This window comes from Cervus elaphus, chromosome 2 (genome assembly GCF_910594005.1).
Source record: "Cervus elaphus chromosome 2, mCerEla1.1, whole genome shotgun sequence".
Lineage (NCBI taxonomy): Eukaryota > Metazoa > Chordata > Mammalia > Artiodactyla > Cervidae > Cervus > Cervus elaphus.
Window position 1 is genome coordinate 6,730,486 of NC_057816.1, and position 18,102 is coordinate 6,748,587.

Consider the following 18,102-nt stretch of genomic DNA (forward strand, 5'->3'; position numbering starts at 1 on the left):
CCACCCGATTCCTCTGGGTCTTCCCAGTGCACCAGGCCCGAGCACAACAATAACTTCTTAACACCATAAATTAATCTGTACCAGCATTTTCCAGATTGTCTCACATGTTTTCCTTCATTATGCTTGGCAGAATCAGCACCATAGTCATTATTGGTTCAATCACCTTCTTAAGTCTCTGTTTATCTACAGGTGTCCCCTCCATCCTTTCTTCCCCTCATTACCGTTTATTTGTTGAAGAAATGGGTTTGTCCTATAAATCACCTGTGGTTTGGAATTTGCTGACTGCATCCCTAAAAACAATTTCCCATCTTTCTGTCCCTTGTAGTCCCTATAAAACTACAGTAAGAAAAAAAAAAAAAAAACTACAGTAAGATTTAGAGGTTTAAACAAGTTCTGGTTCTGTTAAGAGTCGGCAAGGCAATGTTACAGGTGGTGTCCCAGACCTCTGTCAGGAGATGTATCATGTTCCACATGCTCTTTGTCTCACTTATTGAAAAACATAGTCTTTACCTCCACCAATGGAAAAAAAAAAGCATTTATGATTGTTTATAAGACTCATTTCATCTAGAAAAGTGTAACAAAGTATAGGACATCAACCCCCATTTAACAGCCTGATTCTGGGCTGTGGTGTCCCTAAGGAAGGAAAAGTAGGATTTGAGTCACCATCTCAAACACTGAAGACGTCCCACCCAGCGTATCCATGAATCACTTACTTGAAGCCATACATGGGGCGCACACTGCCGCGTCCAGCTTCTGCGCATGTCTCAGCTCCCCGAGGCGGGGTGGGGGGGCAGTCTTGGGCCCCTCCTCCATCCCAACACAGACGGCTCTGCACCCCAGGCAAGGGTGACCGCCGTGCACTTCTCCAAGCAAAGGCCCTTCTCTACCCCTGGTGAGGTCCAGCCTCTTTCATTAGCTCTTCACAACTTTCCTCCAGAGTCAGCAACATCCACATTTTACCAACCAGAAAACAGAGGCACAGAGAAGAAACATAAAGAGTGAATCAGTGGGAGGGTCAGCAAGAACTCAGTGATCACTGGTCGTTCAGAGAAACCTGCTGAGTTGTGTGTGTTTCTGCTTTAATGCCTCCTCCTTCCCTTCAGGGAGGTACGTGACTCTGAACAATCCAAGTCTGTGAGGGGAGGAGAGCCGTGGACGCTGTCTAGACAAGGAACCAGAGGGCCCGGTCCAGTGACCTTCCTGCTCTCTTCATCAGGACAAGTCCCTTCTTGACAAGAACTGTGTGTGTGTGTTTTCTGACTCTCTGTGACCCCATGGACAGTAGCCCGTCAGGCTCCTCTGTCCGTGGGATTTTACAGGCGAAAAAACTGGAGTAGATTGCCATTTCCTTCTCCAAAGGATCCTCCTGACCCAGGATCAAACCCACATCTCTTGCATCTCCTGCACTGGCAGGCAGATTTCTTTACCACTAGCACCACCTGACATGAACTAAGCTTTCACAAAAGAGAACATGAAATCAGTTCATTAATTAGGCAATTAACATTACCCATGAAGACATCCCTGGTGGTCCAGTGGATAAGAATCCGCCTGCCAATGCAGGGGACACGGGTTCTATCCCCGGTCCAGGAAGATCCCACGTGCCACGGAGCAACCAAGCCCCTCAGCCGCAACTACTGAGCCCGCTCTCTAGAGCCCAAGAGCATCAACTACTGAAGCCCATGTGCCTAGAGCCTGTGTTCTGCAACAAGAGAAGTCACCACAGTGAGAAGCCCGTCCATCACAACGAGAGAAAGCCCTCGCAGCAGTGAAGACTCGGTGCAACCAAAAATAAGTAAAACTAATTAATTAGCTAATTAATTTAAAAAATAATAAAGAAAGAACCTGAGAAATTTGGGCTGGGGAAGAGGCAAGCACTTTACACTCCAGCCTCACCGCAGTCCAGCGGCGAGGCCTGCCTTTAGGGAGCCCTGCAGAGGAAGTCGGGGCCCCTGGCAGGAGGACGGGGGTCTCTCTCTCTCTCCACTCTGAGAATGCCCTCAGCCACCAGCAGCACAACGCGACACCAGCAGCTCCAGGGCCTGCGCTGCCCGTCACCTCCTACTCACCTCCGGGCTTGGCTGCCTCTTTACTGCCTCCAGAAATAAAGGTTAGAGTTTGATATTTCTTGTGCCAGCACCTACTGTCTCCTAACCCAAGCTACAGAAGCACAGGCCTCTGCTGACAAACAGCATAACCTTCAACACAAAAGGATCGCGCGCTCCCTCATCCCGGCCCCCACCTCTGGACCAGCACAGATTAAATTAAGAATTCTCAAAATTCCCAACGGTGTCACACACATTTAAAGTTGCCGGGTCAAAGATTCATTCTGGCGGCAGACAACCACAAAGGATTTCAGTGTTACATACAGTGGAAACGATTTGCAAGAAATTCTAAATATGGACAGACCAGTAATTTAAATTCTTTTTCTAATGGCGAATGCTTTTCTTTTCAGTTCAATATCTGATCTGAAGTCAGGCTCCAATTAAGGAAAGCGAGACCCAGTTTTCTGGTTCCACTGGGATTTACTTGGTCAGGGATTACCTGTCGGTCGGTCGCGAGTCTGTTTCCAGCTAAAGTGTTCTGCTGGGAACCTTGTCGGTGACTAACTGATGTGTTTCAAGAGAAGGAAACACCCTGATTACTAGCAGTCAAGGGCAAAGTCAAGCCCAAACAAGGAACTCTCCCTCCTGGTCTGGTGCTTTCCCCAGGCGGGCCACCGCCACTTGTCTCGAAGGGGCCGGCTGGGTGAAGCTGGCAGATCAACCTGCCTAGGTTTTGATTTCCTTTCTCCCAGCAGCTTTACTCCCCACAGCCAAAAGGTGGAAACAACCTGAAAGACTCATGATAAAGAGAGAGAGACACCAGGAAAAACAGAGAGCCTCTTCCTCAGCTGGACATTCTGGGGTCTATCTGAGACAGGGTGGGCCCTGGGACCCTTTCGCTGCAGTGCCGGCACCCAGACACACCTCTCCTCCAGCAACAAAATATAAAGAAACTGTATGGGACTAAAAAATAAATAAATAAATAAAAAAGAAAGAAACTGTATGGGACTAAAAATTACCACGTGCATGCCCAGTTGGGGCAAATTCTGGACAAGATACAAAGACCCCAACGGCCACTTCTGAAGTTGTTGATCAGTTGCTCAGTCGTGTCTGACTCTTGACGACCCCATGGACTACAGCACGCCAGGCTCCCCTGTCCTTCACTATCTCCCAGAGTTTACTCCAACTCATGTCCACTGAGTTAGTGAGGCCATCCAACCACCTCATCCTCTTCTGCCCCCTTCTTCTTTGCCTTCAATCTTTCCTACCATCAGTGTCTTTTCCAGTGGGTTGGCTCTTTGCACTGTGGCCAAAGTACTGGAACTTCAACTTCAGCATCAGTCACTTCTGAAGGGCCAGGAGCAAAAGCAGGGTACTGGGCATGCCCTCTGCGCAGAGCACCACCTAAGGGGTGGGCCAAACACTGAAGGCACCCTGGACCAGACCCCTGGACACACCCCTACCCTCACCCCATAAAAGGAACAAACTCGTCCCCCCTCGGGGAGTAAACAAGCACTGGAGCCTGTTACTTGTTCTCACACCCTCGCGCTGCAGCAGGGGCCCCAATAAAGTAACATCTTGCCTGAATTTCTTGTCTAGCCTCTCATCAATTTCTATTGACTGGGGAAGGCCAGGAATCTTGGTCAATAACACATCTGTGACACCTGGAGTGGCGACATTCCACCTGAGACCAGGGGAAGCAGCCAGGACAAGCCAGTGTTCTGGGGATGGCAAGGCAGGAAGAAAAATGAACATGGATCCCCAGCTGCTGAATTAACCCGCTTTGGAGTCACCCTACCTCCAGACTCTTTGTTATCTGAAACAGTGCCTGGGTGTTTAAGTCACTGAGTTGGCTTTTGTTTTCCTTGAAGGTGAAAGCATTCCACCCGATAACACTTATTGACCTAAAAGGTTTGCCACAGCATGAGCTGTGTGCAGTAATGAAAGGCAGAACTGGATCTCTATAATTAACACAAACACACAAGAAAGCAAAACAAAATACCCCCGTCCTTGTCATTAAAACAAGAGAGAGGCTTTGGGACAGGTCAAGAGCAAGGTTACCAGGAAAAATACAGTAAGTGATTCCACATGTTTAGCAATTCAATAAACAAACTTGGACCAGGAAACTGCCCTGTAGGAACTGATCGTGCTTCATTTCAGAAATACTCATTAGAAGACAACTTTAAACACAGTATTTATATGGACGACAATCCTCTGAGGTAGTCACACTACTTCCATGTTACAAATGAGAAAACTAAAGCACAGAGAAGCTAAGTAACTGGCTCAAAGTGACCCCGCACATGCAGTTTTCTCCACCCGGAACTCCCCTGTTTTCCCCTCCCTAACTTCCTAAATATCTTTCAGGTTCTAACTTGAACCAACATCACTTCCTTAGAAAAAGGCGTCTTTGATGTGTCCAGACAAGGTTCAAAGCTCCCGTTACACTCCACTGCATGCAATGCTCTACTGAAGGCCTGTGTACCCTCCTGATTATTTAAATATTTGTCTTCTCCAAATGTACAGGATGTACCTGCCCGGAAGATAGGTTGATCCTGTGCTGCCACACAGCATTGCCAAAGCTGAGCAGAGGGACTTTCCTGGTGGTCCAGTAGTTAAGACTCTGAGCTCCCAATGCTGGGGGCCTGGGTTCGATCCCTGGTCAGGGAACTAGACCCTGCATGGCGCAGTGAAGATCCAGCGTGCCACAGCTAAGGCCCGGCTCAGCCAAATAAACAAATATTTTTTATAAAGCTGAGCAGAATGCCTTGCCCTTAAGAGGCTCACAGTCTGACAGACTGCAGATGAACCGTTCTTTACAACTCAACGTGAGAGGCAGAGAGGTGCGCACGGGGCCCAGCAAAAGCACAAGAGGGTTGGGGTGGGGGGAGGGCTCGTGGAAGAGAATCCTGGAAACTGAGCCCTGAAAGTTAAGGAAATTAGGAGAAAAGGGATACAGGAGAAGGGTGCTCTGGGCAGGTATACATTTAGAGAAGATCGAGCCATGGAATTTTAGGGGAACTGCCCCACAAGCTCACTATGGCTGGAGTCTGAGATCAGACTGATTAAACGAAGCCTGAAAGACAGGAAGATTCAGTTCTACATTCAGAGAGAGCAATCCGTTGTATAGGTCCCTAAAATAATCCAGTAACAACAGATATAAGGAAGCGCTCACCACGCCAAGCACCTCAGATTTGTAATGTCACTGCATCTTCCAACTGCCCTTAGGATCATTACTCCCACCAGGAGGGAAGATCACACTTGCTGGCAAACGGCAAAGCCAGGCTCTGACTCGCAGCTGTGTTATAGGACCCCAAAGCCCTTAGACTCTTAGCCACGGTCTAATCCTTGTCTAGCTTACTATGCACTGATATGATCTTACATAGTTGTAGGTAATTTAACTAATTATCATGATCCAACTAGGAAAGCTGGCTATTTAAGAAATCCCGTATCTTTGTCATTAAGCAAATCATAAACACAAATATTTCATACATTGAGATTGCTAAAAATAAAGGATCTGAAATATTAATAAAGTATTAAGTGCTAAATAACTAGCATTCACTAGACTTTTTAAGATGATGATCAAATGAGAATTATTCAAAGACAGAAAATGCAGTATCCTGACAACTGACAATCCAACTCTGTCTCAAAAATTATGTTACCTCTAAAATCATCAAAAATTATGCAAAGAAAACACAAGACTGTCTCAGTCTAAGTCTCCTCATCAAAACTAATCCTCCTGGGGACTTCCCTGGTGGTCCAGCGGTTGGGACTCCATGCTCACAATGCAGGGCCCAGGTTCCATCCCTGGTTGGAGAATCAGATCCCACATGCCATAACTAAAGATCTCATGTCCCGCCACTAAGACCCCATGCAGCCAAGTAAATAAATAAATAATAAAAAACAAAAATATGGGACTTCCCTGGTGGTCCAGTGGTTAAGACTTCGAGGTTCCCAATGCAAGGGGCCTGGGTTTGATGCCTGGTCAGGGAACTAGATCCCACATGCTGAAATTAAAATTTCCTGCATGCTGCAATGAAGATCCCGCATGCCACAACTAAGACCCAGTGCAGCCAAATAAATAAATTAAAATAAATATTAAAATAAAATAAAATAAAACTAACCTTCCTAGGAGAATTAAAATTATTAATTAAACAGTTCAGTTATTGAGAATGGGTGGAAAGGAAAGAAAGCGGCTAAGGCAGAGGAAAGGTGAAACAACACAAATTATCTTTTCTCTACTATCATTTGCACAGTAAAATGAAATAATCGCTGAATGTGTTTACAAGGCAAGAGGTAACACTCTACGTGCCAATTCCAGTTAAAACATAAGCAGAAACTTTTCCCAGTTAGGGAAAGTCTTGGTTCAAAGAACTCAAGTGTTTTGGAAGCCCGTTATCAGCAAAAATGCAAACGTACCAAGTCACAGTTGACGGGCTATTAATAAATCATTACAACAAACTGCTGGGAGATCGCTGCTGTTTTAAAATGTCTCATGATATGTAGTAAGAGTTCACAGACTGAAAATAATTATCATGGTTACACCAGATTAAACATTTATTAGTGCCAGGAGTTTTTAGAACACGCGATCACTTCCTTCCTTTTTTGTTGTTTAAATATTTATTTATTTATTTGGCTGTGCTGGGTCTTAGTCGTGGCATACTGGATCTCTTCTTTAGTTGCAGCATGCGGGATCCTTAGCTGTGGCATGTGGGATCTAGTTCCCTGACCAGGGATGGAACCTGGGCCCCCGGTGTTGGGAGCACAGAGTCAGCCACTGGGCCACCAAGGAAGTCTCTCATGTCATTCTTATGATCATAATTTCCGATGAGCTGACTAAGGCACAGAGAGTTTAGATCAACTGCTCAGGGTCACCTGGGAAGGAAGTAACAGGGCCAAGATGCACACAGGTCTGTCCGCTGCAGGCCTTCATGCTCCTTCCACCAAGCAGCATCGTCTTTTCTGGGCTGAAGGGTAGGTTAACCTTTTCTGGAGGTTATCTGGTTTGCTCACCAACCAACCCTGTCATTGAAAGAGACCCGCAGGGACAGTAAAGGACTTTCCTGAGGCCCTCTGGCCCAGATCTCCCACCTGAGGTGAGCACAGTCTACAGTCATTTTGACTCATACCAGATACTCTCCTTCTGAGAATACTAAAAAATGTCCCCATAACTAAATTCAAAAGAGACAAAACAAGAATGACACATGTAAATGCTTGTCACTATGCACAGAGCCGTGGGTGCATCATGTTTTGGTGGGAGACAGGACAAGAGGCGCCTCAAACACTTCCTGTGCATTACTTGCAATCAGCAAGCAGAAGATAACAGGCTTTCATGCGTTCCATTTCACTACCATCATCTCTGCCGCCTCCCGCCTTTCAATAGGGCCTTAAAGCATGTTAGTGGGGGGAAAAAAAAAGCAAACACAGACAATAAACAAATGAGCCTGGCGATGTTCCAATAAAGTTTAACATGTGGACTCAAAGAGCTGAATTTCATATCATTTTCACATACCACAAAATATTATTGCTCTTCTGATTTTTTTCCAGCTACTTAAAAAACTACAGCTTTGGGGCTATAGAAGAACAGGTAGTGGACCAGAGGGCATCAGCTGAACCTGCGTTAAACCAATGTAGATAAAGTCAGAAGAGATCAAAGGAAAAGTAGTGAGCCACAGAGCAAGGCTACGGCCTTTAACTTTCTTTTTCTAAAAAAAATTATTTATTTATTTAGTTAGTTAGCTATTTTTGGCTGTGCTGGGTCTTCACTGATGCACAAGGGCTTTCTCTAGTTGTGGCAAGTGGGGGCTACTCTCTGATGGCAGTGCGAGGGCTTCTCACTTCGGGGCTTCTCTTGTGGAGCACGGGCTCTAGGCTTCTCTTGTGGAGCACGGGCTCTAGGCGTGGGTAACTTCAGTAGTTGTGGTGCCCATGCTCGGCTGCTCCATGGCACGTGGAATCCTCCAGGAGCAGGAATCGAACCCATGTCCCCTGCGCTGGCAGGCGAATTCTCAACCACTGGGCCATCAGGGGAGTCCTGCAGCCTTTTTCTTGACTCAGTGCCGGAGCTGCTGACTCGGGAGGCCTTCGTGGACCCTCCTCCACTCCTACTTGGGGGAAGTGTCCCAGTTTTGAGTTCTCACTGAAACTTGGGCCTATCTCTATCCTAACACTTACCATAACATATCCAGTCAATCATCTGTGTATGTTTTTGTCTCATTTACATCTATATTCCTAGCCAACCCCATGGACAGAGGAGCCTGGCAGGCTGTAGTCCATAGGGTCCCAAGAGTGGGGCACAACTTAGTGACTAAACCAGCCAACATAGATGCTAAAAAAAAAAAAAAAAAAAAAACCTGGAGGGAAGGGTGAGAAGGAAAATAGAAGAGGAATAAGCTCAGAAATTCTTATTTTCATATAAACACAGACACCAGCACAAGGTCTTGACTGCGGTTCCATGACATACACCTAAGGAGTTAAGTCAGTGGTTTACCTACTTTTCGCATCTGTTAACAATCTCTGTTGTTTATGGCCCATAAATATGCACCAGCCCCTCCATCTATTCTTTATACTCATACCTCCCCTCAAGCCAGGCATCTGACTAACTTGTTTAGACGAATCTGGATGAAAAAGGTCCAAGCATCAATTTAAAATGACCACTGAGTCTCCAGAAAGGCTTGGGGTGCCCTGGGGGTCTGCATAACATAGATGAAAAAATTACTGTCCCTGGAACACTAGCCCCCAAAATGAATGATGGCTTCAGATGGTTTAAAGAAAACCTGAGAAGCCACAGTTACCAGATGCAATGTGAACATCAACACGGGAAAGTCTACTGCGTCATTATCACAAAAAGCATAAAAGAGAGATAAACAGCTCCAATCACCCGTGGCTGGACGGATGGCCTTGTGCTGGGTCATTAACTTTCTCTGTGCTGTGGGTTCCTCTGGCAGTCCAGAGAAGCCAGCAGCTCCTTTCTCAGAACAATGGTTTTGAATACATAAAACCGTCTGCATAGTTTAAAAAGGAAGCGGGTTATCGTAATCAGCCCACAGGACCTCTCCCTGACACTTCCTGTCTCCTTTCCCCCTTCATTTTTTCTGCTAGCGCTTGTCACCAGCTAACACACGGGCAGGGATCTGACTTGCATTCTCTCATCTGGTAGATGTCTTCCCAACTACAATCTCGTTTCCATGAGGGCAGGGGAGTTCATCTATTTTGTTAACCACTGTATTTCCAAAACCTACAAAATGCCTGGTATATAACAGAGGCCCAAGAAAAATATGTCAAATTTGTAAACAAACCTCTTGTCTCCTAGGAGCTATATTCTAAGAGGAATCGGAGGCAGTTCTAGGATTTGTCATCGTTAAGCAAGAGAATATACAATGTCATGTGTCCATGCGTGCTCAGTTGTGTCTGATTCTTTTGGACCCCATGGACTATAGCCCACCAGGCTCCTCTGGCCATGGGATTTCCCAGGCAAGAATACTGTAGTGGATTGCTATTTCCTTCTCCAGGGGATCTTCCCAATCCAGGGATCGAACCTGAGTCTCCTGCTTTGCTGGCAGATTCTTTACTGCTGAGCCACCAGGGAAGCCCTAGAACACACAACACTTCATATTTATTCATACCTTCTTAGCAGCACTGGAAACCTTTTATAAACGCAACCTCATGCATCTACAATAAACTTAATATCTATTGACTGAGGGCAAAGAAAGGATGTGCGGTGGAGAAGTCAAAGGCCCCCAGGTTAGTCAGTGAACAAAATCCACGGGTCAGTTCTCCTGCTGACCCACTCTCCCTGTGCTCTACCCTCGTCCTCTGCAGCTTCTGCTGCCTGGCCTTCAGCCTCTTTCCGGCTGAAGTGTATTAACACCTAACGGCACAGTGACGGTAAGAGACAGCTCATTCACAACAGCCACACTCCTTTGCAACAGGGTTCTAGAGTTCCAACTTCTTGCCAAGGCAACTCTTAAAGAGAGGAAATGTTTTGTTACTAATTCATCTTATTCACTGTAAATTAAAAGGTTAACAGGAATGTAAACCCTCAGCCGTGACAGGCTGCCTACACTGTCTCACAAAGTCCTAAAATAAAGGAAGCTCAGAGCTCAAAGCTTCAGAGAAATGCAATAACTTCCACCAACTGCAATGCCTTCACTCTGTAGTGTGCTAATGAATCAGAAAAGCCAACCAGAAACCTGAAAAAGAAAGGTGGGGTGGGAAGAGGAGGTTGACATCAAGGTCAGTTAATAGGACAGAAACCGTGTCCTTGGATGTTTCACAACTGCAGGGCTGTCAACACCTCATGGAAGGCAGTCTGGGCTCTTCTTAGGTGGCCAGGCAAATATCAGCCCGCTCCCCGCACCCACAGCTGGCCCGAAGACAGAGTGGAGGAAATACGCTTGTATCAGGAGGCTTCTGAGACACTCAAACCCATCTGCTTAAAATATAACCTTCTAAATCTCCTTAAACATCAGAATTATCCATGTATGTGCATCTTCCTATGTACAGAGAAAGGAAATGGGAAGAAATAGGGTTTTTTTTTTTTTGTGGGTTTGTTTTTTTGTGTGTGTGTTTTTTGGGGGGGGGGGGGGTTGTTTTTATAAATAATATTTCAAGTGCCCGGAAACCAGCAACAGCTGGTCATCAATGACAGAAAGTTCCATGGTAATGACGTGTGTTAACAGGATTTCAAGTTGAAAAAAAGGGAGAGAGAGAGAAACATTTTTCACATAGGCTTGACTCCAGCTCAGTGAGAAAATACTAACCTAGAGCAACCATTCTAACCAACTGCTGATCTCTGGTACTGTTCTGATCCTGAGAGATACACTCTTCTTTCAAACTGGCCCAATAAAAACTGTAATATAATTCTGTAACTACTCACAGTGCTCTCGCTTTATAATCACACTTCAAGAGAAAGCCCTGAAAACACAACGATGAATAAAGCCCACGAGCACAGAAAATTTATTTTCAACCTTTTCTTTCAAAGTAAAGGTCTTCAAACAGTGTCATTCCAACTTTACAACCTCAGTGAGGTACCAATAAGCTTTTTTAGAATATGCTGTATAGATAATTATATAACTGAATCCTAAAAACACAAATTATTTACATTCATCTAACTTCACTGATTGCTAAAGTGAAAACTGGAAATCAACTAAATATTCATTTAGTGGGATTAGTTAAATAAACTGTATTTTGTCAATTTCATGGACTACTACATAGCCATGAAAAAGAATGAGAAAGACCTCTAAGTACAGAAACAGAAAAATCTCCAAGACACCTTTGTCACAGGAAAAGGGCAAGCTAAACAACTCACAGTGATTCTGCTTATATAAAACATTTAAATGAGCCTGTGCAAATACTGGTACTTAAAATACTCAGGATAGCTTGTCTAGGGAGGGGAAGAGAAGTGAAGGAGTTTGGGGAAATTTCTCACATCATTCACATGCTGTTGTATATTTTTTTAAAATCTTAGTATGGAAAAAGGGCTAGATGATTCTATGAATCAAAGAGAAGAAAAACAAAGATGAAAACCTATTTATTAATGTCAGAGCAAGAGTGTGATCATTGGACCGTCTTCTATCTGCCACGCTTCAAAACAGGTTTTAGTTCAGCTACTATATTGATACAAACAAGATGAATCATAAACATTAAGAACAAGATTTCTGAAGTGGTAAGCCTACACTATGATCAAAGTACACACAAGTCATCGTATCTAAAAGAACTGAGAGTTTAAAACGTATACTTCTTACATCTTCCTGTCAAGCCAGACGAGCTGCATTTTCCTTTCTGGTTGATTTGTAAAACAGCCATACTTCCATTGCAAATACTTGTCCCGTTACTGAAACCTGACTAGCCTTGATGGCAAGTTCCAACAGCATACCTGAAAATAAACAACAGCACTGCAACTTAAAAAGTGCTTTGCTAGGACTTCCCTGGTGGTCCAGTGGTTAAGACGCTGAGGTTCATCCATATTGCATCATAGATCAGTACTTCACTCCTTTTTTTTAAGGTGTTTATCATGCTTTATTGAAACCATGCTACCTTGAATATACTCTGTAGGTATCTTTGAAATCACATTCTTTATGCAGTATACAGACTCTTTCTTTTCTTGTATCTGAGTCATTCCATCAATTGATTCCCGAAGGAAGTGATGTTCCCTTTCTTCCTTTTCTGGTTGTGCCACACCGCATGTGCGATCTTAGTTCTCCAACCAGGGTCTGAACCTGTACCCTCTGTGTTAGAAATACAGACTCTAAACCGCTGGGCCACTAGGGAAGTCCCTTCATTCCTTTTTAAGGCCAAGTAATACTGTACCGCATGGACCACAATTTGTTTATCCATTCGTTTGTTGATGGACATTCAGGTTGTTGCCAGTTTTGAATCAGTATGACTAAATCTGATGAACACATAGGCACCAGAAGCTTTTGACTCCTTTCATTTTCTGCTTCAGCACTGCCATCTACTCTCAGCTCACCACCAGTCCCACTCTTATATTGGCCCTATGTGTAACGGGAAAACATATATTAAAGACCTACTGTTTCCAGGAACTGTTCAGGCACCAAGGACACAGTAATGAACAAAACAGACTAATCCCTCCTCGGCAAAATTTACAATCTTTTTTGGGGGGAAGGGTTGCAGAAGGAGAACGGTATAAATGTAAAAAAGATAACTTCAGACAGGATGTGTAATAGAAAAAGCTAAAAGTAACATATTCAAAAAGCAGCTGGAGGCCCGTATGTCTAGTTCAGACCCGGCAGCCAGGGAAGACCTACCTGAGCTGAGACCTGAATGACACCAAGGAGGTGGCCACGTGACTACCTGAGATCAAGGCATCCCAGAGAGAGAGCGCTGCAAGTGCAAAATTCCTAAAGACAGACTGAACCTCTCCTGGTCAAGGAATCACAGAAAGGCCAATGTGATAGAAATGCAGTGAACAGGGGTAAGAGGTGACGCTGGAGAGGTTCGCAGAGGCCAATCAAATAACCTTTATAGGCCAAGAAGTCTAGGTTTCATTGGATGGTGTTAGCAGGGGAGAAAAATAATCAGGTTTGCATTTTAAAAACATCACCCTGGCTGCGTAGAGAAGAACTGTTAAGGGAAAGAGGAGAAGCAGATCAGTTAGGCAGCTACTGCACAAAACAGGTGGTGGGGATGGCTTGGACAACACGGAAAGCAGAGAAAACAGGAGAGATGGTGATGGTGCCAAGATATCTTAAAAGTAGATAAGTAACTCTTGCTAATGGATTAGATATAGTAGGAATAAAAAAAAGAGGAATCTAGGATAATTGCTAGGTGCTTGGCTTAGGCAACTAGGTGGATGACAGGACCACGCACTGAGACGGGGAAACCTGGAGGAAGAGGTCTAGACTTGCAGGGAGAATCAGGAGTCCTAGTCTAGTCTAGTCTAGCCTGTAGATCCTCAAGATGCTTTCTTTGCTTTCCCTGTGGTCCAAACATTGCCACCAGAGTGAAGTTGTGATACTGACTAAACGTCCAAATGCAGATGTCAAATAGGCACTTGGATATACGAGTTTGAAGTTACGAGAAGTCAGGGCTGGATATACTCTTAATGAAGAGTGGATTCGTGAAACTGAGAACGGGATTATACAACTGTGCTTCTGAAAGCAGTAGACACCTACCCCAGAGCTCCAGGACCACACTTGGTGATCAGGACTCCAAGAACAATTTTACTGGGAACTGGGGGTGAGTGGATAGGGAGGGATGAATTTTATATTCGAACACACACATATAAAGTCTAAAGTGCTGGATTTACACAGTTTTGCAGGATTAAACATAAGATTTCAAGGACATTTTGTGTTTGCAGCAGGCAGTTTCTGAACTATACTACAAGACACCCAGTGATACACACCTGCATGTATTTCTTGGAGTATTTCCGGAAAAAGGTAGGAGAAGTATCAGAATATACAACAGTTCATCAGCAAAAATGTATCACATGGACTACACCTCTGGGCCTACAGCTATGGGGGTTACAAGAAGACAGACTAGCACAGCTGCTAAGGACCTGGACTTCAGAGTCAAACAGACCTCGGTTCAGATCCCATCTCTGCTGCTCATTAGCTGCGTACGCACAGGGTCACTGTAAAGGTTAAATGACAGAATACTGCAAAGTGCACTTAACTCAGCCCCTGGTTAAACCCTGACCCCAATATTTCCTCTCTACGGTGTCTCAGTGTGTAAGGAGCTCTACAAGACATAAATTTATGGAAGGATAATAATAAAGTTACATATGAAAAATTCTAAATGTGGTTGGTAGGACCGGTCAGGAAAGCACTGAGATTGAGCTTAAGAAGACTGATACAGGAACTTCACACCCTGCTGGTGGGAACGCAAAATGGTGCAGCCAATATGGAAAACAGGATGGGGATTCCTAAAAAAATTACAACGAGAGCTACCATATGATCCAGCAATTACATTTCTGTGTATTTATCCAAAGAACATGAAAACACTAATTTGAAAAGAAAGCAGTACTCGCACGTCCACTGTAGGACTATTTGTTACAGCCAAGATATGGAAGCAACCTAAGTGCCCGTCAACAGATGAATGGATAAAGAAGATGTGGCAAGTAACACACACACACATATGGTTCCATATACACAATGGAATATTATTCAGCTATAAGAAAAATGAAATCTTGCCATTTGCAACAGCATAGATGAACCTTGAGGGAATTATGCTAACTGAAATAAATCAGAAAGACAAAAACCATATGATTTTATTCACATATAAATATAAACAACAATATAAAATACAAAAAACAATATAAAAATATAAACATTTTTATAAAATATAAATATAAAAAAACATATAAAATAAATCAACAAACCAAATGAAACAAAAACAAATATGTAGATACAGAGAACAAAGCAGTGGTTACCAGAGGGGAAGGCAGTGGGGTAGGGGGAAGGGTGAAATTGGTAAAGCTGGTCAACTGTTTGGTGTCAAACGGAAACCAAGTTTTTGGCAGTGAGCACGCTATAGTGTGCACAGAAGTAGAAATACACATGTTGTACACGATGCAACTTACATAAAGTTATAAACCAACATCACCTCAATTAAAAAAGATTTTTTTGGACTTCCTTGGTGGTCCAGTGGGTAAAACTCTGTGCTCCCAATGCAGGGGGCCAGGGTTCAATTCCTGGTCAGAGAACTAGATCCTGCATGCCACAACTAAACAGTTCACGCGCTACACCTAAAACCTGGCACAGCCAGATAAATAAATAGTGAAAAAAAAGAAGAAAGACCAGAAGGCTTTTAGCTTTTTTTTGGAACCTAAGGGGGAATAAAGAAAGGAAAGAAGGTAAAACCAGTGTGGAGAGTACAAGAACCACCACTGACTGACAATTTGCTGAGAACTCTTGCTTGTCAGCACTTTTAAAAAAAATTTGTTTTGAGATATAACTTGCACGCTATATAATTCATCCACTTAGGTGTACAACTCAATTGTTGTTCGTGCATTCACAGAGCTGTACAACGATCACCACAATCCATTCTAGAACATTCTCGTCATCCTCAAAAGAAACACTGGACTCATGATCATTAGCAGTCACTCCCCAGTTTCTTTCAATCCCACAAGCTCTGGGCTCTAGGCAACCACTGATCTTCCTTCTGTTTCTATGGATTTTCCTATTCCAGACATCTTATACAAATAGACTTAGCACGTGATAGTTGTCTTTCCCTTAGCATAATATCTTCAAAGTTCACCCATGCTATAGTATGGGTCAGTACTTCATACTCTTTTATTGCTGAATAACATTCTACACCACATTTTACTCATCCACCCATCAGTAGGTAGGTTGTTTTTACTTTTTAGCTGTCATGAGTAACACTGCTATGAACCTTCACGTATAAGTTTTTGTAAGAACGTGTGTTTTCATTTCTTTTAAGTATATATCTAGGCGTAAACGCTTGGGGAAGAAAATGGCAACCCACTCCAGTATTCTTGCCTGGGAAATCAAAAGGACAGAGGAGCCTGGCAGGCTATACAGTCCATGGGGTCGCAGAGAGTCGGACATGACTTAGTGACTCAGCACCAATACCAACTAAGAGTAGAACTGCTGGGTCCGATGGTTAAACTGTGTTTAATCTTTTGAGGAACTGCCAGACTTTTAGAGTCAATACAGCTAGCTCCAAGTATTCAAATGACAGTAACTTATACCAGACTAACATCTTGGGGCACTTGAAGTTATTGCCACTTCTCATACTTTCAAATTGTTTCATGATTTTTAACTTGGTAGTAAAGAATCATTAACTTTGCCAACAAAGGCCTGTCTAGTCAAAGCTATGGTTTTTCCAGTAGTCACGTATGGATGTGAGAACTGGACTATAAAGAAAGCTGAAAAGAACTGATGCTTTTGAACTGTGGTGTTGGAGAAAGACTCTTGAGAGTCCCTTGGACAGCAAGGAGATCCAACCAGTCCATCCTAAAGGAAATCAGTCCTGAATATTCATTGGAAGGACTGATGCTGAAAGTCCAACACTTTGGCCACCTGATGCGAAGAACTGACTCACTGGAAAAGACCCTGATGCTGGAAAGGATTGAAGGCAGGAAAAGAAGGGGATGACAGAGGATGAGATGGTTGGATGGCATCACCAACTGGATGGACATGAGTTTGAGCAAGCTTTGGGAGTTGGTGATGGACAGGGAGGCCTGACACGCTGCAGGCCATGGGGTTGCAAAGAGTCGGACACGAGTGAGCAACTAAATTGACTGATCCAGAAAGAATCTGTAGGAAAAAGTAAAACATGTAGGAGATAGCAGATTAGAAGGCTGGAAAAAGAGAACACTATATGTTTATTTGCTCCTTGAAAACACCAAAAAGCTTCATGGGACAAACTAGATACGAAAGACAAAATTACAGTTATTTCTGAGAAATAAGAGGTGCTTAATGTCAACTAAGCACATCTATGTATGAGGATGAAAATGTATGAATGGGAAAGCTACTGACTGAGCGAAATTTTTTGCCAACTCTTGCATCCTCTTGAAGTCATGTTGGAAAAGACTCTGTTCTGCATCTTCCATCCTCTCACCGTCCAACAGCAAATAAAACATACTGTTGCTCAGCTGTGTCAGCCAAGTAACTTTGGTTCATGTTCCAAAACAGGTTCCCCACCAAACAGTCAGAAAGTGTGCGTTTTTGATAAATATCACAGTTGCCTAAGGCAGGACCATCTTACAACAAGACTGTCCGAGAGTTCCGTGATCCAATGTGGTCATAGCCAGTGACCACAGGTGGTTGCTGAGCATTTAAAATGTAGCTAGTTCAACTAAGAGATGATATTTAAACTTTCTATTTAACTTAGATGAATTTTAAATTTAATAACTGAAACAGCAGAAGTTCTTTTTTATTGATCATATTTACTTTAGATACAGTGGGTTAAATAAGATCATTATTAAAGTTAATTTCATCTGTTTCTTTTTCCTTTTCTCATGTGGCTATTGTAAAATTTTAAAGTATGCATGTCTCTGTGAATATACTAAAAACCAATACACTTTAAATAAAGTGAATTGTACAGTATGTAAATCACATCTCAATAAAGTTTTTTTTTAATACATGTGTGGCTCACACTGAATTTCTATTTGACAGTTTCTCCATTGATGAAGGTACCATGAGTCAGTTAAATAATGAGAAAGAACAAAGAGAAAATCACATGTACTTCCCTGTTTGTATAATAGCCTTTGTGATAGACCTATTTACAAAACAAGGCCAGTAAAATCTGAAAGCTAATAACAGAGAAAAGAGAATCATCTGCTGAAGAAATTAACTTCACTAATTACAAGCGACAGCTGTCAGAGTATCAGAAAATATTCCATGAGAGGATGGAAAAGGAAAATGGGTTACAGAGACAAAAAAAAAGTATGTGAAGGCCACGGCTACAGTCAGGAGGACCAAGAAAGTTCCACAACAACAATTACCTAGCAAATGTTCAACAAGTGTCAGGTAGAGGGAGAGAGGACAGATGGACAAATGGACAAGGAAAACTGGACTAGAAAGATAAAAGGAAAGGATAGTAGGGAAAGAAACAAGAGAGAACGAGATTTAAAACC

At 43.3% G+C, this 18,102-nt stretch overlaps 1 protein-coding gene across 2 annotated transcripts in view; it reads right to left on the minus strand.

Moving 5' to 3' along the window:
- Positions 1-18,102, minus strand: part of PACS1 (phosphofurin acidic cluster sorting protein 1) — a 146,151-nt gene that overhangs the window by 93,942 nt on the left and 34,107 nt on the right. Inside the window, exon 1 of one of the 2 annotated variants that reach the window (XM_043926363.1) lies at positions 714-934. The exons of the other annotated variant lie outside the window; for it this stretch is intronic. Within the exon in view, the coding sequence (XP_043782298.1) occupies positions 714-727 (14 nt within the window). The 5' untranslated portion in view covers positions 728-934. Of the gene's footprint in view, positions 1-713; positions 935-18,102 lie in introns of those variants that run through there. 2 annotated transcript variants of the gene reach the window in all.